The sequence below is a fragment of the Sarcophilus harrisii genome, chromosome 2 (assembly GCF_902635505.1).
Source record: "Sarcophilus harrisii chromosome 2, mSarHar1.11, whole genome shotgun sequence".
Taxonomy (NCBI): Eukaryota; Metazoa; Chordata; class Mammalia; order Dasyuromorphia; family Dasyuridae; genus Sarcophilus; species Sarcophilus harrisii.
The window spans coordinates 40,330,189-40,355,364 of record NC_045427.1 but is presented as its reverse complement, the minus strand read 5'-3'; the positions used below and the strand labels follow the sequence as shown (position 1 = coordinate 40,355,364).

At 38.9% G+C, this 25,176-nt stretch overlaps 2 protein-coding genes across 5 annotated transcripts in view; both read left to right on the top strand.

Moving 5' to 3' along the window:
- Nucleotides 1-1,634: 1,634 nt before the first annotated feature.
- TMEM170A (transmembrane protein 170A) lies at nt 1,635-15,609 on the top strand. Of its 4 annotated transcripts, none has more exons than XM_012540426.3 (3): nt 1,635-1,881; nt 8,377-8,478; nt 11,337-15,609. In XM_012540426.3, exons 1-3 carry the CDS (start codon nt 1,749-1,751, stop codon nt 11,465-11,467), a joined length of 366 nt encoding a protein of 121 aa, XP_012395880.1. In that variant the 5' UTR covers nt 1,635-1,748; the 3' UTR covers nt 11,468-15,609. The 4 variants fall into 4 exon arrangements, with proteins under 4 accessions (XP_012395880.1, XP_003758604.1, XP_012395882.1 ...); XM_003758556.4 differs by having other exon boundaries at nt 8,377-8,547; XM_012540428.3 differs by lacking the exon at nt 1,635-1,881 and adding an exon at nt 1,953-2,609.
- A 4,752-nt stretch (nt 15,610-20,361) lies between these two features.
- CFDP1 (craniofacial development protein 1) overlaps nt 20,362-25,176 on the top strand; it is a 158,414-nt gene continuing 153,599 nt past the window's right edge. Inside the window, exons 1-2 of the mRNA XM_003758558.4 lie at nt 20,362-20,563; nt 24,004-24,142. Of these exons, the coding sequence (XP_003758606.1) occupies nt 20,500-20,563; nt 24,004-24,142 (203 nt within the window). The 5' untranslated portion in view covers nt 20,362-20,499. The remainder of the gene's footprint in view (nt 20,564-24,003; nt 24,143-25,176) is intronic.

The following is a 25,176-nucleotide window of genomic DNA, read 5'->3' as shown; positions in this document are numbered from 1 at the left end:
TGAGTCAGTGGAGGTACTTTTTCCCATGATGCACATCTCAACCTATCCATGGTCCTCTCATCTTGTGTAACTCTTGTGTGCACCTTCTCTCATAAAACCTCCACAAGGAGTCCAACCAATCTACTGGGTATTCCTTCCTTTAGTTCTTTTGATGTGTGTGCTGTCCATCAATGCTCTTTTGTTCATACCAAGTGACAGAACTCTTCCCTTTTCCAATCAAATGTCTCTCTGATGGTATCCTTTTATACAGTTTGCTTTGCTCAGTTCTTCTCAGTGTCAGTGTATTGGTACCTGCACCTGCAACATAGCTCTCTGTTGCCCACTGGATGATCCTCAAGTTTAATTATCTGTACACTCTAATATTCCATATAGCATCACCTCCTGGAAAAATCTTGTTTAAAAGATGAGTCTTTTTTTTTTTTAAGGTAAAAGATTGTGGGGACTTTTTGAAGGGGGAAAGTGTCATTAAAAACAATACTTTTCAAAGTGCTTTTGCCTACATACTATCATTTGATCCTACAGCCCTGTGAGGTATTATTGTCCCTATTTAATAAATCGAGAAAGAAAACCAAGCGGTTTACTGACTTGGAATCTTAGAGAAAGTTAGTAATAAAACCAAGAATCCTATCTTTAGAAACATAGGAAAGAAACGGGAGCAACAGCCCCTTCCCTTCTGAGACCACAATCTAGTAGGAGAAATAGAACACACATATACCTAAGTGTCAGGTAATCATCCCACCAGCAGCAGCAGTGCAGTCACTTGTGGACTTGACTCTAAACTTCTGACCCTGATTCTTTATTTTCTCATAAACCAACAAATACTCCTATTTATTATCAGCATTTATTCTTTGTCAGATCTGCCCAGTGTAGTGGGGAAAGCAGTAAGTCGTTTCATTTCTCTGGACTTAAAATCATTATTCTGAGAGGCCATCAGGAATACAGGAGACAAAAAAAAAAAAAAAAAAAAAAGGTGAAAAAGGCCGTTTTTAGGATCCTTTGGTTACTTTGCTAATTACATTAGCTAGGAAGCAAATTCACTCCAGGACAAGTACATCCATCTGACCATGGTAAATGCTCCTTCGCTTCCGTGTTTTGCATATGAAAATCTGGAAGGTGAATTCACGCTTGAAGGTCAGACCTTGTGGTTATCTCCAGAGATGACCTGTTCCACCTTCTGGATGGGGGCAAGCTGACCCACAAGAGATGCTTTCAAGTGTGGGATCAGATTTTTTTAGGGCAGTGCTTTGATAACCAGAAAGGTTCTCGAGAGAATGGGAAGTTTGCTTTCAGCATAAATGATAAAAATACATTTTAAAATGTATACAAGTAGACCCCAAAATACAGTAAATCTCAAAGCCCACTAAGACTTTTGTGACTCTCAGAAAGAGACCAGAGCCGGGGCTGGTGCGTGCAATTCTCTTTATCTTCTGTAGAGGGCAGTGCAGAGTAGCGGCGTTTGCTCTGCAGCGGGGACTCAGCAGGTACAGGCAAAGCTCATTCTGTAGGGGGCGGGGCGTTTAACGTCAGAGGCGGGACCATGCAGGGCCACGCCCCCACTCCGTCCGGAGCGTGTAGCGATTGGTGGGAGGCCATCACTAAACAGCGCCTGTTGGCGGAGGGAGGAAGAGGGCTGCGTCTGGGGTGGGGAGGGGAGTGGGTGACGCGAAGGCGGTGGCAGCGACGACTGTGGTGGCGGCCGCCCCCTCGGATCCTCTCGCCGCCTTCTCGCGCAGGTGGATGGCTGCGGGATGGAGAGCGAGGGGAGCGGCGGGAGCGGGGGCTCGGCCGGGCTCCTGCAGCAGATCCTGAGCCTGAAACTGGTGCCGCGGGTGGGCAACGGGACGCTCTGCCCCAACTCCACCTCCCTCTGCTCCTTTCCAGGTACCGGCCGCGCCTGCGCCTGCGCAAGGGGGGGCGGGGAGCGGTGCGCCTCCCCTCGTATCACGTGACGGGCACGCGGCGCCGCCCACTCCAAAGTCCCTCGGGCCTTGGCCGCCCCTGACCCGGGGCCTGCCGGCGTCCGGAGCGGAGGGGTTACTTCGGCCCTCGCTGGGGTGCCTTGGGCTTGCGAGGGCGGAGCCGCCTCTCCGCAGTTGTCTGGCCGGAGCACTGGGAGCCGGACAGTGGTCTTTGATTTGCCGGACCTGAGTCCACAAGTGTGGCCTTTCGGGACCCGCCAGGGCGGGGGAGGGCGGGGCCGGCCCTTTGTAAAACCTCTGACCAGCTCCTGTAACAATAGTTCCGTCTGTATCGCTCTTTGCGCTTTCCAAGCGCTTCTTTTGTTCCTTACCAAAACCACGTGAGGTTCGCGGGCTCTGTTTGACACGCGGGGAAACTGAGGCAGGGGGAAACCGCCACGTGTCTGAGGCCTGTGTGAGGGGTCCCGCGAGAGAGGACGGACGGTGGCCGCTGGGTGGTCTGCTGCCGTCCGGGTGAGGCCGGGCTGCTCTTGGTCTCCTTGTCCAGGACAGAGGGCCCGGCACGACCCGGCTGGCCAGCTGAGAAACATCTCTGGCAGAATTAAACCCCAGTTGGAATAGATGCCCCCAGTCATTTGAAATCTTGGCCAGAAACGTATAAGGACACGGTTGACAGCGTATCACTCCAAAGTAAGTTTGAGTATAAAAGGTGTGATTTTTTAAAAAGTCCAGTTCACACACTCGCTGCAATCCGAGTTGGGCTGGACTCAGATGGTCTCTTTTAAAAGAGTGACATCTTAGGTCTGTGTGGACTGAGAAAAATGGGCATGAGGAGGCAGAGCCTCATAATTTTGATGAAGAGCCTGAGGAGGTCTGTGCTGTGGTCCTGGGCCTGCCACTTATAAACTGTTATCTTGGGCAAGTAGTTTCTTAATATTTCTAAGCCTCGGTTTGCTTCTCTGTAAAAGAGAGAGTTACGTAGATGGTTTAGTCTAGTGATTCTAATTTTTTGACTGAATGCTTGCTTTCATATATTATTTGATTCAATTTCAAAAACAGTTATCACCTAGCTACTACTGAAAGTTTGGTTTTTTTTGTTTGTTTTTTTTTTAGTTTTTATCACTAGCATGATGCTGTGTGCAAAACCTTGTGTTCCAAATTTTTCTACCTTTTCTTCCTTCTCAACCCAGTAAGCAATTCCAATATAGGGGGACAATATAGGAAAGAGGCATGAAGTTTTAGGCCAAAAAAGTAATTTCTTCCAGAAGGAAGGATTGGAGACAAGGAAAGATTTCTTTCTGAAGTCAAGATTTGAGCTAGTGTTGGTAAAGGAAGAGAAGGATTTCAATAGAGGAAAGGCTGTATAAATTATATGTACACTATCTATTTGGTTGACTAAATTTATTTCTCTTTTATGGAGAAGGTTTTATCCTGGATTATTTTTGTGTTATAGATTTTAGGCTAGAATTGAGCCCAAACCCAAACAAATCTAAGTGAAAAGAACTGAGACCCAGTTAGGTAAAATAATATGATCCAAATCACCCAAAATTGTATCAAATGCTGAATGTTAGGATTAATTTCTTACTCCAAAACCATCTGAGTCATTCTATTAGCATTTCTTAAGGCACTCTTTATGGAGCTGTCAGTTAGGATATCCACTTGGGGAAATTTGGCTTGAGTTCCCAAAGGGGAATACTGTGGAAAATAGACTGACAGAAGAGGTGGGAGCTTGTCCCAAAGGGACTGAAGTGCCTGCCCAAGAGCCTCTAAGCAATGGGGAATCATGGAATGTTGTTGAACAGGGGTGATGTGATCAGGCCTGTCCTTCAGGAATAGCAATTTGTCATTTGTGTCCCCACCTAGATGGGTTAGAGAAAGCAGAGAGTTCAAGATGGGAGAGCAGGGAAGTACAGGCAGCAAGTGATGAGTGCTTGACCTAATCTGATAACTTTGTGATGCAGAAGCATTGTAGAGATAGTATCACTAATATTTGGGAACTGATGAGGGAAATGCAAGAATCGAGGGCAAATCTGATACCACAGATTTAGAAAGTTGGCTGCCTTTTAAAAAATATTTCTATATGTTTTATAAATATGGGTATTCTCTCCAATAGAACATAACATACCACCCTACTTTTCTTTAGCTAAAATTTGCTGTCACTTTGGAAAAATCATTCTTAAAAGTGTTTTATCACACATTAAAACTCCTAGTACTAAATCTTATTTTGTTAAACAAATATTTATTAAGCTTCTACTATGAACTTGGAATCATCTTGGGGCTGGGGATACAAAGGCAACACAAAGCAGCCCCTGACCTCAAGGAGCTTCCATTTTATGATGAGGGGAGATACGTTAACACAGGGATCAAGAACATAAGTAGAGATTTTCCTTGGCCAGAGGAAGAGCCACCTTATCCATGGAGGCTAAAACAAAGGAGGCAAGATGATAGGAATGATAACTGACAGGATTTGAATCATACAGCAGTCAATAGAGAGCTCTTAAGAAGAAAGCAAACTTAATGTACAATAGAGAGAAGTGAAATGGCTTAATTTTTTCAAATGTGCCTTATGGAATAGGGCTTATTTTTTATTTTATTTATTTATTTTTTTTACCGTTGAGAGCCGTCTTGCTGCCATTAATTATTTCCAGTATATTCCATAATAACTTGGTTTGTAAGTATTTTTTTGCATATTGTCTCTTCCATGAGATTGTGAGCTCCTTGAGGACAGGATGCTTATCTTTTTCTTTTTATATCCCCAGTGCTTATTTAGTATATTGCCTGATACACAATAGATGCTTAATTAATCAGTTTATTGAGCATTAACTGGTTCTTACTTCCCACTTTTTAATTTTAGCTCTTGACACATGTAGGAAGGCATTTACTTTGAACCTTTTAGCCCTCTTTGGCAGCTCTCTGAGCCTGGAAATTGCAGAGCAGTTGCAGATCTGCCTTGACAGTGATAAAATCACAGGGCTTCCCCAAAAGCCATAAGCAAAAGAGTAAACTTGGGGCTGAGGTTCCTTTTATTTTTTGCTATATTTTCCTTTTAAAAAATTTTATTGAAACAAAAGTTTATGTTTTGAACCAATGCAGACGAGATTAGAAGGGAAGCAATAAACTGGGGAAAAAAATCTTACGTCCAAGGGTTTTGATAAAGGTCTTGTTTCTAAAATATATAGAGAATTGATTCAAATTTATAAGAATTCAAGGCATTCTCCAATTGATAAAGGATATAAACAATTTTTAGACAAATAAAACCGTATCTACTCATATGAAAAAATGCTCTAAATCACTATTTTTCAGAGAAATGCAAATTAAGACAACTCAGAGGTACCACTACACACCTCAGATTGGCTAAGATGGCAGGAAAAGATGATGAATGTTGGAGGGGATGTGGGAAAACTGGGTCATTAATGCATTGCTGATGGAGTTGTGAACTGATCCAACCATTCTGGAGAGTAATTTGAAATCATATTCAAAGGGATATAAAACTGTGGTTTGGTCCAGCAGTGTCTCTACTAGGCTTATTATCCTAAAGAGATCATAAAAGAGAGAAAAGGACCTACATGTGTAAAAATGTTTGTGGCAGCGCGAATTCAGTAGTACAAAAACTTTTTGTAGTGGCAAGAAACTGGAAACTGAGCGAATGACCATCAGCTGGAGAATGGCTAAATAAGTTATGGTATATGAATATTATTGTTCTATAAGAAGTGATCAGGAGCATGATTTCATAGCGGTATGGAGAGACTTATATCAACTGATGCTGAGTGAAGTGAGTAGAACCAGAAGATCATTGTACACAGCAACAAGAAAGATCATGTGATGATGGACATGGCCTTTTCAGCAATTGGCAATTACAATAAACTTATGATGGAGAGAGCCATTTGCATCCAGAGAGGGGAGCATGGGACTGAATGTGGATCACAACATAGTATTTTCAGTTTTTTTGTTGTTATTTGTCGGCATTTTGTTTTCTTTCTCATTTTTTTCCTTTTTGATCTGATTGTTCTTGTGCAGCATGATACATGTGGAAATATGTATAGAAGAATTGTACATGTTTAACACATATTGGATTACTTCCCATCTTAGGAAAGGGAGTGGGGAAGGAGGGAAAAAATTTGGAATACAAAGTTTTATAAGAGTGAATGTTGAACATTATCTATGCATGTTTTAAAAATTAAAAGCTTTAATTTAAAAAAAAGTGCATCTTTTGGCATCGTACTGTGGGTGTTCTTTGGTCTTTTAATGTTGGCCTCTCTGTGGTTTCTTATGTAGACTACTCCATCTCCAACCTTGGGATCTCTTTGGCTTCCTTCCTTCCCTCTCCTCCAGAAAGCACTCCTTCCTCATTTGCATCTTTTAGTTTCTTTTAAGACCCTGAAATATTCCTGAAATTCTATACTTCTCCCCTGCTCTATGCCAGTGCTGCCTCTTTTCCAAAAACTACTTTGTGACTCTTCTGTGTTTCCTCCTCATTAGAATGTGACTTTCTTGAGGACAATCACTGCTTCATTTTTGTTTTGCATCTCACCCAGAGTCTCTTAGCACCATGACTGGCATACAGTTGGTGACTAGTACATGCTTATTGAATGACTATCCATCACCTCTTTACTGAGATAGGAAGGAAATAAACATGCATTTAAGTGTCTACTATGTGGTGAAGCACAAAAATACCCAAGTGCAAAGAGGAAATTGAAGCAATCCTTAATTAAATTGTGAAAATTAAAGCCTATCGAGTTTATGGAGAGTGAGTTTAAAGTGAGGTACAATTTTTTGCCCAAGAAAGATATTTTTGATTTTTTCAAAAGTCAATTTGTTTTTTAAGCTCAGATTCAGGGATATATTGGTTTTGCTTTTGATTTTTGCATTTGGACAGGTCCCATGCAATCTTCATTACTCACTATAATGCAAAATCTAGGATGAGATGCTTCTGTTGTACCCATGCTCTGAAGTGAAGTGGGATAGGTGTATTTCTCAAATTGAGTTTTTTGGATTTGATTCTTTTGGAGTTGACTCTTTTGAGTTGGTGGCAGCTATGTGGTATTAAACTATTTATTTTATTTATTTATAATTTATAATAGCTTTTTATGCTATTATTATGCTATGCTGTGCAAAGATAGTTTTTAACATTTATCCTTACAAACCTTATGTTCCAAATTTTTCTCCCTCTCTTTCCACCTTCTATTTCTCTATAAACAACAAGTAATCCCATGTAGGTTAAACATGTGCAATTCTTCTAAACATATTTCTTTTCTTTTCTTTTTTTTAATTTAATAGCCTTTTATTTACAGGTTATATGTATAGGTAACTTTACAGCATTAACAATTGCCAAACCTCTTGTTCCAATTTTTCACCTCTTATCCCCCACCCCCTCCCCCAGATGGCAGATGACCAGTAGATGTTAAATATATTAAAATATAAATTAGATACACAAAAGTATACATGACCAAACCGTTATTTTAAACATATTTCTATCTTCATTATGCTGTACAAGAAAAACCAGATCAAAAGAGGAAAACAAAAAAGAAAAAACAAGCAAAAAAGGTGAAAATACTTGTTGTAATCTACATTCAGTCTCCATGGCTCTCTCTCTGGATGCAGTTGGCCCTCTCCATCACGTTATTGAAATTGGCCTGAATCACCTCATTGTTGAAAGGAGCCAAGTCCATCACAATTGATCATCACATAATTTTATTGTTGTGTATAGTGTTCTCTTCATTTTACTTACTTCATTTAGCATCAATTCTTCTCTCTTCAGATTTTTCTGATATTATCCTGCTGATCATTTCTTATAGAACAATAATTCCATAACATTCATATATCATAACTTATACAGCCATTATCCAACTGATGAGCATCCATTCAGTTTCCAATTCCTTGCCACTACAAAAAGGGCTGCCACAAACATTTTTGTACCTGTGTATTCTTTTCCCTTTTTTATGATCTCTTTGGGATACAGGCTTAGCAGAGACACTGCTGGATCAAAGGATATGCACAGTTTGATAGCCCTTTGGGCAAATTGCTCTCTAGAATGGTTGTATTGCTTCACAACTCCACCAACAGTATAAGTGTCCCCGTTTCTCCACATCCTCTCTAACATTTATCATTATCTTTCCCTGTCACCTTAACCAATTTGAGAGGTGGTACCTCAGAGTTGTCTTAATTTTCATTTCTTTAATTAATAGTGATACAGAACATTTTTTCATATGACTAGAAATGGCTTTAATTTGTCTGAGAATTGTTCATATCCTTTGACTATCCATTGGAGAATGGCTTGTATTCTTATATTCTATATGTTTTAGAAATGAGGTTAAAATATTTTTATATATAAGATTGAGGCATACAAACTGCTGCATTTAAATTGTTTTCAAATTTGAATTTGAAATTTTATGAGACTTTTTTTTTTTCAATTATTATAGTGAGAAACTCAACTTCAGACTTTTAATTTCCCCTCTAGAAATGTGGTATGGTGTGTTCCTGTGGGCATTGGTATCTTCTCTCTCCTTCCACGTCCCTGCTGGATTATTGGCACTATTCACCCTCAGGCATCACAAATATGGTAGGTTCATGTCTGTAAGCATCCTGTTGATGGGCATCGTGGGACCAATTACTGCTGGAATCTTGACAAGTATGTTAGATATTAAAAAATATTGGTTGAACAAGTTTGATATGTCTAATCAACTAACTTTTAAGGATCATTTTGGAAACTTGGTTAAGTGGGACTAACAAAAAGAATACAATTTAAAGAGATTCCCTGATTTGACTGGTCTCTTACTTCCTCTTACCTCACATATTTTGTCTTTTCACTGCTGGGGACTATTTCTGAAAGTTTCCCCCATCTCATGAATTAAGATCTTTTAGAAAGGAAAAAAACAACACCACATATTTCTTTATTTATTTTGCTGAGAGAATTGGGGTTAAGTGACTTGCCCAGAGTCACATAGGAACTGTTGAGTGTCTGAGACCAGATTTGAACTCAGGTCTTCCTGACTTCAGGACTGGTACTCAATCCACTGTGCCACCCAGCTTCCCTAAAACAATACATATTTTAATAGAAGTCATCACTTTTTCCTACTACAGTTAGCTGCTGTTTCTGTATGGCTTGTTTACTGGTATTGGGGAAACAAATATGCATTTATATGATTCCTACTATGTGCCAAGTCCAGGGTTACATGCTTTACAATGATTATCTCTTTTGATTCTGACAGTAACCCTGGGAAATAAGCGCTATTATTTCCATGTACAATTAAGGAAACTGTTGAGGCAGGTTACTTGTTTAGGGTCACACAACTAGTAAATGTCTGGAAATGGATTTAAACATCTTCCTGACCCCAGTCCCAATGCTCTATCTACCAAGTCACCAACTGCCTAGTCTGTGCATTGCACAATAATTAATTAGTTCCATATGTTGTCCTGTTGCTAAGAATGGAAGGCTAATTACAAAATCAAGAACTCTTCACACAATTAAGAGATTTCTGTTTCTGTTGGTGTTTGGGGAAGCGGTTGTTTTTGTTTTTAAGAAATAAAAATTAAGAAAAAGAAAGAAATAAAAATTAAGAAAAAAAAGAAATAAAAATTCTTTTAAATTTAACTTGCTATTTGTAGATATTCCTTTTAAAAGGCAGCCTTGAAATGGACCAGTGACAGAAAACACTGGTCCAAGTCTCAGCCCTATTTTTTTCTATCTCTGTGACCCTGAGCAGGCTACTTACCATGTCTAGCATTGGTATTATCTTTAAAATAGATATATTAATTTACTTCTCTCACAGTATTTCTGTGAGGATCAAATGAGATAATATAAGTGAGAGCCTATTGAAATGGTAAGTACCCAGGATTTGTGAATCGGTATGACAGCCACAGTGATGAAGGGCTACTTTGGGAGCTGGAAGATGTGGCTAGAATCCTGTTTCTGACACTGAGGCTTTGGCTCTCTGTGGGCTACAGCTGTCTCACCTTTTAAATAAGGGCTTGGACTAGATGAGTTCTAAGGGGTCTTTCAGTTCTAAATCTGTGATCCAAGATTCCTGACATAGAATTAATATAGTTACAGGGAGTTATGGCACAAATTTAACTTCCCAAACAAAGTAAGGCCTTGGCCAAATTTTTTCCTCCTTTCACCAGAAACAACCTAACTGTACAATGGAGTTTCCTTTTCTTTTATGAGTCTCCAAACAATGAATGAGTTTTTGGTGGTAGTTATGCATATGCCAGATTCCTGAAGACCAATGTTATGTCAAAGGGGCTTAGACCAGCTGATCTCCTCCTTCTATATCATGAATGTTGATTCTCAATTGTCCAGAGGAGAAAGGTCCCTAACTATGGATTCAAAGGGCTTGAATATGTTTCTGTCTTATTTTTGTGATCTCATAAGGAGAGTTAAGGTCTTTGAATTGGAAGGAACCCTAAAGATCATCTGACCCAACACCTTTTTTGATATATGATTCTATATAGAACCTTCGAAGTGCTTGTAAACTTCCTTTCATCACTTGGCCCATGTTGAACTTTTATTTTCTGCTATTTAAAATACTTACTCATTGTTCCATTCATCTTAGCATTTAATTATATAATTGTCTGAATGGTTTTATGAGTTTGTACATTATTTCAGCTAGATTCTAAGTTTTTTTGTAAACAGAAACCATGATTTATATTTGTAGAGTTCTTTGCACATAGTAGATAATCATAACTATTTTATGAATGAACAAAGTGGGGCCAGAGAAATCCTAGCTCTGTGAGCCCCAAATCCTATTTTGGTGTTTAATGGAAACATTGGGAAGAATCTAGGATCCATCTCCCTTCAACAGGAGAGATATGCTTTTAATGAAAAGAAAATCTGCATAAATCAAGGAAGGCTGAAATTTATTTGTCTGCAGCAGTTCCATATGAATGGAGATTTATTTTCTTGCATTCTTCAAGGTGTTGCAAGGATTAATGGAAATCTAAATATATGATGGAGAAACTCTCTCTGAAACAGTGAAGAATTCCTGTCTTCAATAAAATATTCTAGGTTTCTCCCCAGGAAACCTCCCCAGGAGGCATAGAAATACTAGCTAAGCCAAGCAGAAGTCATTCCTGTGCCTCTGACTTGAGACCAGGGACAGGGACAGGGACAGGGATATTATAGGTTGCTTCCAGAAAGATTACTAAATCACAGCAAAATTTAGTTTCAAGTAGTTACTTCCCAAAATCTCATACAAATGTTAACTCACATTAGTGATTTGTAAATCATGTACATAGTAGTTAAAACCTTGTTGACTGATCAGATGGGGAAGGAATGGGGATAAAAGGCTATTTTTACAAAATTTACTCTTTCATCTGCAAAACTAAGTAAAATCTGAATTGTAATTATAGTAGAATCTTAAATCCTATATTTTCTTTCTTATTAACTTTTGTTCTCTCCTTCCCCTCTTTTTAAAACAGGTGCAGCCATTGCTGGAGTTTATCGAGCTGCAGGCAAAGAAATGATCCCTTTTGAAGCTCTCACACTAGGTGTTGGTCAGACATTTTGTGTAGTAGTGGTTTCTTTTTTACGGATTTTAGCAACACTATAGCATCTGCTTACAGACTGTGATAGAACAGAACATGAAGAGAGGATTTCAGAATATTTATTAAGGAAGGGCATTGCTAAAAGTGCTAATTTATTTAAAGTTTTTCAAATAGAAACAGCTTGAACAAGAGTTTGTGAAGACTTGCTGTCTTGGTCCCTTCTTCAGTTTGAAGACAGAGCTCCATGAGCCAAAGACCTTTTTGATGATGTCCAGATTTCTTATTTAAAAAAAAAAAAAAATCATAGGGTTCATCAGTTTTCCTCTTTGAAGAAATGTCAAGCATTTGAGCTCTTTTGGAATTCTGTATACAGTCCTGCATAGCAGTACATTTGGATACTTTTTTTGTGCCAGTATTCTGTGAGAGCTATGAAAGTTGAGTGTTTTAGCTCTATACAAAAATTATAGAACAAAATACACTGATGTCTTGAGGGGAATTAGGCTTTATTAAAGTTAGCTTTTGCAACTTTTATTTTGTTACATTTTTGTGACAGTTAAGTGCCAAGTAGGTTTTTGTTTGAAGATTATAGCTGAGAACAAATATGGTGAAATATTATAGCGGAGGAATCGATATAAAATGTAACAATGGGAATAGCATTGTTTCACCTTATTTAAAGGGAAAAAAAGTAATAACTACTGGATGATGATAATAAGTGAGTTAAATATTTTGACCTCTGATTTTAACACTTTGTAAAGAGCTAATGAGAACTTCTAAGTTTTTTTTTAATGTGAAAATGCAGTTTTGTATTCTCAAAATATGCTTGTTAGTTGCTACTTTTTTTCTGAATATTTGTTACTTGTACCTTCCTTCTCATTCTGTTAGCTTTATTTGAATTTATTGATGAGATGTCCAGTAGAAAGCAACTTGAACTAAAACATTTTTATCTTGATCAGTCAGAATGCACTTTATTAAGGCAGAAAGAAGGGGATTCTCCAGGTTTGCTCTCAAGGAAGCTTATTCTAAGCGAGGTGCCCCTTACAAGATCACGTTGGCTTGTAGAAGTTCAGCTTGAAGTAAGGTTGGTGCTTTTGATTGTTTAGTCTTAAATTTTCAACAAATTTTCATATTATCTAGTTGTATGAGAGTTGTTTTATTCCAGAAAGTGCCTAAAATTAACTTTAGTTTATTCTTCTTAATTCTTTCCTTTATTTCACATTTTGCCCTTTTTAAATTAGATCACAGAATCCCCTCAACAAAATTTATTTTTTACCATGCCAGGAATAAAACTCAGAATTATTTTAGCTAAGTTTTTGTTCTTTTATTGTTTGTTCATTTGATATAAATTAGAAATTTATCTTCATTCATTATAGGCCTGAAAACTGTGACCTTAAAGATGAAACGCTTAATTATAGGATTTATAGAAATTATATCCAGGTTGATCTTTACTACCTAATTTGTCGTGGCACAGAATGCAGTCAATTTTAGGCTCTTTCGATCTGATTCTGGAATAATTTAGGTTACTTGTGGTAACTAAATGTTGATCCGTAAATGAAAAAATGTGAAGTTAGGGAATTATTACTACTAATAATAATATTACCACATTAACACAATGTGGTAATATGTATCTGCTTAAAAAGACATACACATGCCTCTAATACCAACAGATAACACTAATAAGAGAACTATACAGAAAAATCATGAAGGCATTACACACAGAATGAAAACTGATGTATCACGAGCAGAACACCTAACCAAATCATAAATGCCATATCCTTGAGAGAAGTAAAAACAAATAGTATTCTAATCTGACAGTTTTAAATTCACACACAATTTATAGCCATTATTGAAATCTTGTGGTAGGCAGTGTTATTCAGTGGATAAATTTTCCCACACTTCCCACATAACTATCCAATATATGTTTGTTGCACAGAGAGAATGATAATTTGTCTTGAGACCACTTAGGCTTTTGTTTAGATTCACTGAAAGATAGCAAATGTAAATTTAATTGGGGGAATCATCCCAAGTATCATATAATATAGATTTTGCAGGGACCTTCTGGAAATTGTGTTTTAGAAGTTGTGTGAGTGCTTTTCTTCTCATCTTTAGATGTTGCCATGTAATAGCTGCCATTCAAGTAATATTTGACCTTAGCTTTGAAAAGTTTCAGTGGACCTTGGGATGGGCATGAATAAAAGTGAATAGAAGCCATTTTCTTATGTTTGGCTGTTAAGGTTCTCAAGCTTCTGAATGTATTTAATTTTTTTTTCCCCTAGTCTCATATAGTTAATATCTATGTCACAGTGTAGAGTTTTATGTTTAAATTTAAACTGAGCCTAAGTTTTGCCTTTAAATTTTTGAATCAAGACTGAATCCCAGGTTTTCTTCATGTAATCAATAAACCACTAGTTAGGCTTTACAAGTTGAAGGGGCTATTAGATCTTAAGACAAAAAAGCTACTACTTTGTGTTGAACAAACTTCACCCACATTACTCTCAAAATCATTTTGTTCTAAGATTGGACTATCTTATTTCTTACTACTCTGCTCATTGCTGGTACCCTTCAAATAAAAATTATTTCTACCTGAATTAAGATAATAGTGGCATTAAAAATCTTTTTTTATACCAATACTTCAGTGGATCTTTGATGTCAAAGATGCGGGTGTTCTGTCCAGTGATGCAGATTGCAGCCCATTGTGGGACTCTTGGACATGATTTCTCATAAATCCTACCCTAGGGAGTTGACCCAGTATACTTGAGGCTTTCCTTTAGATCATAAAAATATTTTATCTTTACGCTTTTTTCTGAAGGAGCTTTTTAGTTGAGTGCATTAGTCCATTTCAGGAGACTGCTACTTGCAAAAATACTCATAATTGTTCAAGTTGAAAAATTTTTTCTATGTTGCAGCATAATATTGGACTCAATTAACAGAGTAGTAAGAGATTATTTTGATTCTGTTGTTCCATAGGATATATTCATAACAGTTGTTATATTCAAAGGGATATGTAATATTACAAATATACACATATAAACATATCACTAAATATAATTACTGTTATGGTTCTGGGGTTTAGTTATATTTGTATCAAAACACAGAGAGTAAGGCATCTGGAAAGGCCTCCTAGTTTCTGTCTTTCATCTATTTGGTTCAGCTGCTCTTTTATCAGCATATAGCATATGTTTCCTCAAATTACTGCATATTCAGTGTTCATGTGGCCAGTCCCAATATGTGATATGCTCTCTTTTGAGTGGTTATGAATGCTGTACATAGATTTTATGTGAAATGTGTATAGCTTGAATTAAGTTTTCAGAGAGCATTTATTTATGTCAAGATAAATAATGGAACTCCTTTTATTCCACTATTAGAAATGCAGTTATTTAGGGAGGAAAGAAATTGATGCTTGGTTTGAACAGCACTTTCAGATATTGTATGTTATGTTTTTATTTTTCCCCTCAAAACTGAATTTCTTAAAAACAAATGATAATTTCTTGTTTAATTCCTTCTAAATCAAAAAGCTGATAAAACCAATGTTGTGCCTCTTTCTTGGGTTTTTTCCTCCCTTTCATGTACAACCAAAGCTGATCTTTCATGTCTTTATTGTGGCACTGTGGAGAGGAAAATAAGCTTTCATGGAAATGTTTTTAAATGTACAGAAATGAATTCCAGAATAAAGGAGAACATGGGATCAAAACATATCTTTATTCTAGGATCATCAGCACAGCCTTCTACTATTTTTTTAAAAAGCAACAAGATCCTAACCTTTTATGAAACATGGAGCCAGTGAGATATATTTTGTTCATGCACAGAATTACCTTCTAAAATTTCCTCTTATGTGTTTAAATTGATTCATCTTTCAAGCTTTTAAAAACTTTGATCCAACTTTATTTTCTAATTGCTATGGTTTACATTATAGTTTTGTTATGTTATAAAGCCTAATTTTTAAAAATACACCAAGGAATAGTTTCATTGAATGTAAAAGCACTGGTGCCATTAACTGTCCACATTAGAAGGCTCTTCACCCTTGTGCGCACACTGTGTATGCTGGTTGTAATTCAAATCAGCTTACCCTTTTGTATTAAAATTATTTCAACAACTGCTACAGACAATAAGATCAAATCTTTGTATGAGAGAAAGCAACTAAAATTTTATTTTTCTACTGATATTTCTAATCTGGTGTCAACATTTACCAATAAAAATTAATTACGTTATTCTGACTGGAACTTTATTTCTTTGGTGTAGAGAGTGTACTGTACTGTTTAATGTTTTTATGATTGCTGCGAAGTGACCTGACCAATGCAGATTTCATCCCAGAAAATGTTTTAATATGTGTTTTTCTATCACTTAACAATACTTTTTATCACTCTTGTACTATTGTGTATTTGTATTTTCTCTTTGAGTTGTTTTTTGGCTGTTGTTCAGAGACGTGACTATACTAAATGTGAGATGGAATGTTAACACTGCTGTCATATGACTGTCACTTAGGATTTGTTTGCTTCAACTTGAACCAAGTATTAAACCTTTTTGAATTTTTAAAAACAGTATTCTTACTAGTGAGACAAACTGCTAGATGTGGAAGGATATAGTAATGACAGAATGAAGCATTATATGTACAAATTGGAACTTTCATTCTTTCCCTCCACCCCTGAATGGTCAGTAATAGTTAATCTCATTTCTCTAGGGCTTGAAAAGTTTGCAAAGTTCTTTATTTGCATTAGTGCTCTCATTCCAAGTCCAGGATTCTAATCAGTCAAGATGTGAATGGAAATATATTTCAGAGTTTAAAAATGGATTAATTTGGAAGTAATTAACCTATATCACAGGCCACTAAAATAGATATGTAAAAATCTGCAGAGGTGATTTATTCATTTAGAACTTTAAGCTTTGCAGAGTTGCTTTACTTACATTATTTCATTTGAGCCTCATAGTAAGTATGAAGTAGGAATTATTTCCATCTTACAGAATGGAAATAGTTAAGCAATTTTTTTTTTTTTTATATCTTATTTACAAGACATATGCGTGGGTAATTTTTCAGCATTGACTCTTGCAAAACCTTTTGTTCCAACTTTTCCCCTCCTTCCCCCCACCCCCTCCCCTCAATGGCAGGTAGTCCAATACATATTATATATGTTAAAGTATATGTTAAATACAATATGTGTATACATACTTATATAGTTATCTTGCTGCACAAGAAAAATCAGATTTAGAAATAAGATGAAAATAACCTGAGAAGGAAAACAAAAATGCAAGCAAACTATAACAGAAGGAGTGGAAATGCTATGTTGTGGTCCACAATCATTTCCCATAGTTCTTTCGCTGGATGTAGCTGGATCTCTTCATTACTGAACAATTGGAACTGATTTGGTTCAACTCTTTGTTGAAAATATCTACTTCCATCAGAATTGATTCTCATATAGTATTGTTTTGTTGAAGTGGATAATGATCTCTTGGTTCTGCTAACTTCACTTAGCATCAGTTTATGTAAGTCTCTCATTTCTTACAGAACAATAATATTCCATAATATTCATATACCACAATTTATTCAGCCATTCTCCAGTTGATGGGCATCTACTTACTTTCCAGTTTCTAGCCACTACAAAAAGGGCTGCTACAAACATTTTTGCACATATGGATTCCTTTCCCTTCTTCAATATCTCTTTGGGGTATAAGAAACACTGCTGGGTCAAAGGGTATGCACAGTTTGATAACTTTTTGAGCATAGTTCCAAATCGCTCTCCAGAATGGTTGGATCCATTCACAATTCCACCAACAATGTCAGTGCCACAGTTTTCCCACATCCCCTCCAACATTCATTATCTTTTCCTGTTATCATAGCCAATCTGAGAGGTGTGTAGTACTATCTCAGAGTTGTCTTAATTTGCATTTCTCTGATCAATAGTGATTTGGTACCTTTTCATGTGATTACAAATAGTTTCAATTTCATCTGAAAATTGTTCATATCCTTTGATCATTTATCAATTGGAGAATGGCTTGATTTCTTATGAATTTAAGTCAATCATGTATTTTGCAAATGAGACCTTTATTAGAACCTTTGACTGTAAAAAATGCTTTCCCAGTTTATTGTTAAGCAATTATCTTAAAACCTATATTGTTTTCTCTAAGGTAACCTCCCCACTCCCATTAGAGAGTTCTTATTGCTACTTGTCATGTTCTTTTCTAAAGTATGATACTCTCTGGGAGCAGATTTCTTGGGGGGCTTCTGGAGGCAGCCTTCCTTTCTGTTCAGTATAATAATCCCAAATGCAGCCAGGAATTAAAGTTCAAATCCTTTATTTTCTCTTTCAAGTATTGTCTCCTTCCTTGGGCCCGATTATCTTTCTTAAAGGCCTCTCTCTCTCTCCTTGGTTCTGAGAGCTCTTGCCGCTAGTCCTTTGCCTCTGCCAGCTTCAGCCTCCAGCCAGCACAAAGGTGGAAGATGGAATGAATCTGTTTCCATCTCCAAGAATGGGCTTGTGCTTTCTGACTTGTGAATCTCCTGGACTGAATTCTGATTGAGGCTCCTAGCTTATATATGCTCTCTTAAAAGGTGTGAAATCTTGTAGAACTCTAATAAGTACTAAGTACATTAGTGAACTAGAGAACTGTTAAGTACCCTGCTAAATTAGATAACTGACTTAGCACCTTGTAAGAATCCTAACAGCTACTATTTGCTTTGGAACAGCTAAATGGCACAGTGGGTACAGCCCCAGCCTCAGACACTTACTATGTGTCCCCGAGTAAATTGCTTCATCTGTATGAAGAGGTAGAGAAGGAAATGGCAAACCACTTCTGGATCTCTGCAAAGAAAACCCCAAATGAGGTCATAGAGAGTTGAATGGCTGAAACTACTCAATAATTGTTCTTCTGCTCTGCTGCAGAAAGTAACTGTAACCCTCAACCCTTTCCATTTTCTAGATCTGGGTACAGAAATCACATAAACTCTTTACTATTTATCCTCTTATTCACCAGTCCTGTGATGTTCCAGACCAGAACAACCCTTTTGACCACTGCTGCCCTACATATATTGTCCTCCCATTAGAATGTCTTGTATTTTAGCACTTATAACAGTGCCTAGCATATAGTAAGCATTTAAGATTTTTCAATGGATCACAGATTGAGAGCTGAAAGGATCAGAGTTAGAAGTGACCTGAGAGGTCACTGAAACCCATCTCATTTTATAGGTGAGGCTATAAAAGTAAAAGGAATAAGACAGGATTCAAACCCTTTCCTAGTCAAACCCTAGCACTTGACTTATCTTACATTGGGTCTCAGACTAGATTTGGGAGAAAACTTAGAAGCTGTAAAGTTCATCCCCTTCATTTTATAAATGAATAAAGAGACCCTGAGGTAAAAATTGACTTGCCTGAGGTAACAGGATTTGAATTGCAGTGACTCAAAATCTTTACTCTATCCTTTTTGTTTTGGTAGAAACTCACCTTTTCTGGCATTAGGAAATGCAACCTTATTTCTTTTATATTTATTTCAACTTCTTGGAACAAAATTTGAGGAAAGATGATGGAAAATTATTTTTTAAGTATTACCTTAACATTAAAAGTTGATGAAAACCATTGCCAGCTAATGCAGACATCCGGGAAGACAGAGTACGTGAGGTGTAGCAATTCCTATTATCAAGTTAACAATGTGGTCGGAAACTAGGAGGAATACATAGAAATGTGCTGTTTGAGTCTAGTTGCTAAGTCTCTATAGAGGGGGAGGGCTGCTCTCCCTAGCTCAGAAAAGTCTTACTAGGGAAAGTCTATAGGGAGGAACACAGCACTAACAGACGATAAAAATATAAAAAACAAGCTAGATACATTGTGCTATTTATTAAAACATTTTAATACCTAAGGATACTTTCCCCCTTTAAAATTTGACTTGTAAGTGCAGTCATTCAACAAACACTTTTTAAGCTCGTGAAAGACACAAAGGGCAAAACAAAGTATCCTAGAGGACCACGTCCGGGAGAAGACAAGGTATAATAAAGGTATAGCATATACAAAGTATGTAATGTAATGTAAATAGTAAGTAATCTGCGAGGGAAGGCAGCCAGCCGGGGATTGGGTAAGGTCTCGGGGAAATCTGGAAAGATGTCGAGGGCTTGGGCGGATGAGGGGAGTCTCCCGGACCTCGGATCAGGGGGTAGGAGGGCTCCATGGGCAGGTCGAGATGCGGCCCCAGAACAAAAGAAAAGGCACGGGCCGGGCACGTGGGGTGATGGGAGTGGATAAAACCCGCCTCGGGGCCGAGTCCCCGCCTCCAAGAGAAACTTGCTTCGAGGTCCTGGGTAAGCCCGATCAGTCTGAAATTACGGAACCGGCCTATATACATAAATAAAGTAAGTATAACTTCTATTCCGGACCGGTGTGGGGCAGGGGCAGCGAGCCTCCTTAGCGCCGGGCCCTCCCCTCTTATCTCGTCCGTACCCGGGCTGGCACCGCGTCTCCCCAGGGGCCGGGCGCTCCGGAGGAGGCCCTTTCTTTGTTCCCCACGGTGCTCGGTACATAACTGCCTGAGGGCTAGAGCACCGGGCAATTAGCTTCTCGGAGCCTTCGGCCTATAAAGCACAGTTAAGTCGGCACAACCAAGTACAAAGTGTCGGAGGCGCGAGCTAGGGGCGCGTCTACACCCGCAAGTTCCTTCACCAATGAGCTCTCAAGTCCGCTCCCTCTTTCCCATTTGCCCAGTTTCACCCTCGGCTTTTTACAACTCGTTAATTCGGGCTGGCACCGTAGAATGCCCCGAATAAGGCCCCAACCCGGGTCAAGCCCAAGAAGATGGCGCACCCTGGGCCCCCCCCCGAGGTCGAAACTCGTGCTCTCCTCACAATTTCTCCCTCCCTTCCCCACTCAACGGTACGATACGCAGCACAAACCGACCACCAAACTCCAACTTTACTATTAAACCCCTCCAACCGGCCCAGACCACCCGACTTCCGCCCCGGAAGCGACGCAATCGGCCGGCGCAGGTTGATGCTGCGCACGCGCAGAGCTTAACGAGCCTCTCTAGCCACGAGTTTCCCCCCCCCCTATGGTTCCTCCCTCGGGATTCGGCCTTTCGGTGGCAGCGCTTTCGGTCCTGCGGGCGGGCTCCAGGTTGCGACACCATGGACGGTTACGACTCGGAGGATTTCTCGTCATCCGAGGAAGACGAAGACTACGTGCCCTCCGGTGAGGGATCGTCGCCGGCTTGCGCGCGGCCCGAGGATAGAGAGAGAGCGGCGGCCCGGTCTGGCCCGCTCCGCCCCCTCGGGCTTCGGCCGCCTCTCTCACCGCCTCCCTCTCCCCTCCGCAGCTGCTGCTGCTCCGCCCGGAGCGCGTGCCCGGCTGCCCTCGCGCACGCGCGCCATCCCACCTCCGCGTGCCCCGCGCGCTCCCCTCCCCCGCCCCTCCCTTGGGAGCCTGCTTCTTTCCTCCGTCTCCCGAGAGACGCGTGCCCGGCGTCGGGCGCTCCGCACCCGCGCTTCCCAGGGGCGGCCCTGGGGCGGAGGGAGGACCCTCCCCGTCCCTGCGTTCCCGCGCCGCGCGAGCCGGACAGATGCAGGGAGGGCGGAGGGTCGGAGCCCCGCACTCTCCGAGCCGGCGAGCTGCGGGGCCGCTCCGGCCCCCCCCCATTCATCCGCCGAGGAATTCTGGCTGCGGCTGCCAGGGCCTCGGCGGGCAGTTAGGGCAGTGTTCTTTTCTTGGAGTCCATCAGACAAAGAAAACCAAAGGACAGCTAAATTTCAGAGGAAAATGTCTAATGGCATTTTTGCATGTAGTGCCTGGGCCTCGTAGGGGGAGCTTAGAATTTGGAATTGGAAAGTGAGCTCCAAGCCCCTTATCGTAACGTTAATAACTCAAGACAGACGGACGGCCTCGTGCTGAACGTTGTAAGCCCTGGGTAAGTGGCATAGGAAACTCGAGGCCCCAGAGCCAGTGACTTGTCCGAAATGAGGCAGTATTTGTAAGGTACGGAGCAATCCTAAAGCAATGGGCAAGTGCCGGGTGGTGACGGCTATTATTGCTCCTTAACAAGCAGAATCAGCATTCCAGCAACTTCATTTTAGCAGGCTTTTATTATGATTTATGGAAGAGAAGGACACAAGCAAATACAAAATATACACAGAGTAAATATAAACTAGAATTGGGCATGCTAAGGTTACTAAGCTGAGGGGGGTGAGTGGGGAAATGGAGGCAATGCCTTCTGATTGAGCTAAGGAGGCTGAGGGGAGGAAATGGTCATTGGACCACCTATGTGGTCTTTTTATCTCTGTCTCCCAGGATTCTTTCCATTATACTCTGTTACCTCTAAGGGGAATCATTTGTGGAAAGGATGGTAATTAGGATAAATGAAATTTAGCAACTTCAGATATCATTTTAGCCAGCTCCATCATTTTAGAAGGTGAGATCCAAAGTTAGGACTAAAATTGGGCCTTGGAATCGGAAGAATGAGGACTCTGTCCACTGTTCCGCAAAGGAATCTTGTATAAGTTCCACGGATATGTGGGAGGCCCCTTATTAGAATTAAAACTGAGTTTTCTAATCAACAAATACAGTATGTTGATACTTTGTTTCCTTTACATCTTCAGTCAGTTGTGTGATGGTAAAGATAAGATCAGTTGTGAAAACCTGTATATTTCCTACTGCTACCTTCACCAAGGATATCCTCCATGCTATTCTCAGAAAGATCATGTAGATGGGAAAGTTGTGTTATAGATTGACACAGTTGATATTACGTTGATTGTCTTTTTAGGTTATTAATAAGAAATGGTCTATATATGGTCTTTTTAGTCTTCTTTTTTGGATATCCCTTTTTTTGGTTCTTACTTGCCAATCTAATGAATAAAATCTCATAATTATTTGAATTTACATTTCTCTAATTATAAGCATTTTTTCATACATCTATTGATGATTTGGATTTCTTCCTTTCAAAAACTGCCTACTTATGTCTTTTGATTTTTTATTTATGTATTAGGAAAGGTGGGTTTATATACATACATAATTACATATATATTTGTATGTGTATATCTCCATAGATGTGTTTGTGTGTCTGTATATATGTAATATATGTGTGTAAGAATATAAATGTTCCATCAGTTCCTCATATATCTTGGACATGAAGCATTTATTCCAGAAACTTATTAAGACTTCCCAATTGACCAATTCCTTTCTAACTTTAATTGAATTAATTTTGTTAAAAAAAAAAAAATGAGAAAAGTAGGATAACAGACCAGAATTTTGGGGATGTGCCCAAAGCAGAACTTAAGAGAAAATTCATATATCTCAACATGATCAACCATGGAGGAGAGAAAGAACAATGAATTGGGTATACTACCAAAATAAAAAAGCTAGAAAAATAATTCCAGCTAAAAAAAAGAAAAACAAAACAAAACAAATATCGAAATAGAAAGCTCAAAAATCAAAGAGGAAATTAATAGTTGAAAGCAAAAATACTCTTGTTGAAGCAACAACCAAAAAAAAGTTTGATCTGTTTTTTCAAAAACCAATAAAGTAGTCAAAATAGCTATTTTCTTCTAGCTTTATATCTTGGCTATTCCTATATTTTTTCTTTTTTGTTAGCATCTTTTGTTTATTCATTTTTTTTCAGTTTTTCAGAATTGAGACTTTCACTCTTGGCCAGACCTTATGGTGGGAATGGTGGAACCTTGTTTAGTCTTGGCTCTATACTACCTGAGGTCTTTCAGATGTTTCACAATATTGAATGCCGTGTTTGAGGACCTTAGAATAGCTGCAAATATTTAATTCCCTCTGGTTTGATCTGGAGTACAGTGTGCTTGCTGTTCTCCCACTCTTAAATTTTCATACTCCTGATCCCAGTTTGGGGTCTGAGTGACCTAGCAACAGGCTAATACCTGATTGGAGCTGAAGTAAACAGCTTCTGCCCATCTTTTGTGAGTGTATTTTAAGGCTCCACCGAGTTGGAACAGAATACTACAGATTTGCCTTGACTCTGCTAGACAATTACAAATTTCAGCTTTTTCTCATACTGAAAAGGCTTCATGTTCACAATCAGGCATCCAGGCTTCCCAGCTGCTGCTTCCTCTTGGTCTGTGTGCTGGGTCTCAGCCCCAGTCAGCATACTCGAAACTTTGCTTGTCCCCTTCTCTAATATCTGCAGGTCTCTGGGTTTCTCTTTTGCCATCCTGGGATGAGAAAAAGGTATCCACTGTAGTTTCCCCTTGGATTTGCCAACAACTATTTGGTCTGATGCTCTTCTTCCTCAATTTTTGCTGAAATAGTTGTATGAAAGATCTAGACCAGTGGTTCTCAAATCTTTGTTTTCAGTATCTTCATGTTGTTAAAAAACTATCGAGGATCTGTTCAAAGAGTTTTTGTTCACATGGGTTATATTTATAGCTATTTACAATATTAGAAATAAAAAATAATTTTGAATTTGTAGACCCTCTGAAAGGGTTTCAGAGACCCCAACAATTCTTTGGACTACACTTTGAGGACCACAGATCTAGACTGTCCTTCTTCCTTCCCGTCATATTCAATTATCACTGATTTTTTTTTTTTTTTTTTTTTTTGGGCTGGCGATTGGGTGAAACCATCATCCTTGTACCAAATTGGTTACTAACTGTTTTAGTTACATTGTGTGGTTTCAGGTGGAGAATATAGTGAAGATGATGTAAATGAATTAGTGAAGGAAGATGAAGTGGAAAATGAAGAGGAGCCACAGGAAAACAAAGGCAAAAAAAGGAATTCCAAAGACACCAAAACGAAGTCTCTGGGCATCGCCCCCAGGTAATCTTCTTCCATGTGGCCTGACTCCAGCATAGCTCCTGGAATTTGGTTCCTCCCTTATTCACTTGTACTTTTGGTTCTGACATTACTGGATGAAACCAGTCCCCTCCCAGGCTTTCAGTTGCTCTTTTGTTAGGGGTTTGTGCTCGATTCAAAAACAGCTATCCTTTTGCTTTCTCTTTAATTATGTGGAGCAAAAGAACAAATCTAATTAATAGAAAGGAAAATAAGATTTCAAGGATTAAGGGATTCCTGATCTGGAATAAAGATGAGCTAAATCATCTTATTTATATGAGACTCCTGGTCTAATCTTTTCTTTACAGTGAATATAGTGTATAACTTTAATCCTTGACTTTTGTATATCAGTGGGCTGTCGATTTACTCTGAGGATTTTGGGGGAAAGCATTTATTAAATTCCTTTTTATGTGGTAGGCACTGTACTTAGTGCTAGGGATACAAATACAGAAGTGAGGCAGCCCTTACTGGGGATGGGGGTGGGAATAATATATTCATGAGTAAATAAATTCAGAATCTTTACAAAATAAATACACAGTGATTTGGGATTAGAAGTACCAGCAACTGGGAAAATCAAGAAAGATCTCTTAAAGGATCAATAATTAATATGAATTTCACATACTCTAGAAGTTGAAATTATTCTATAAATACTTGATGTTTATTTATTAAAGTGTGCTGAGATTTGCAAAACTCTTCACATGCAATCTCATTTGATTTTCACAACAATCCTGTAAGGTAGATGCTGTTAGTTTCCTATTTTATAGATGAGAAAACTGAAGTGGTGAAAGATTAAGAGATTCGCCCACTAATTCTTTTAAGCAGGATTTTTTTTTTTTACAAGTATGCTTTGATATAGTTTGTCTTTGTATCACAGACATTTTTGAAGGGGGAAATTCAACACCTTGCCCTAGCTTGTAGATGGAACCATCCTTTGTGACATGATATGGTACTTGAATTGCATGATGTACATTGTGCCATGGTCTTTCTTAGCCTTTGTTTCCTCTTGTGGGAGAGGAGGC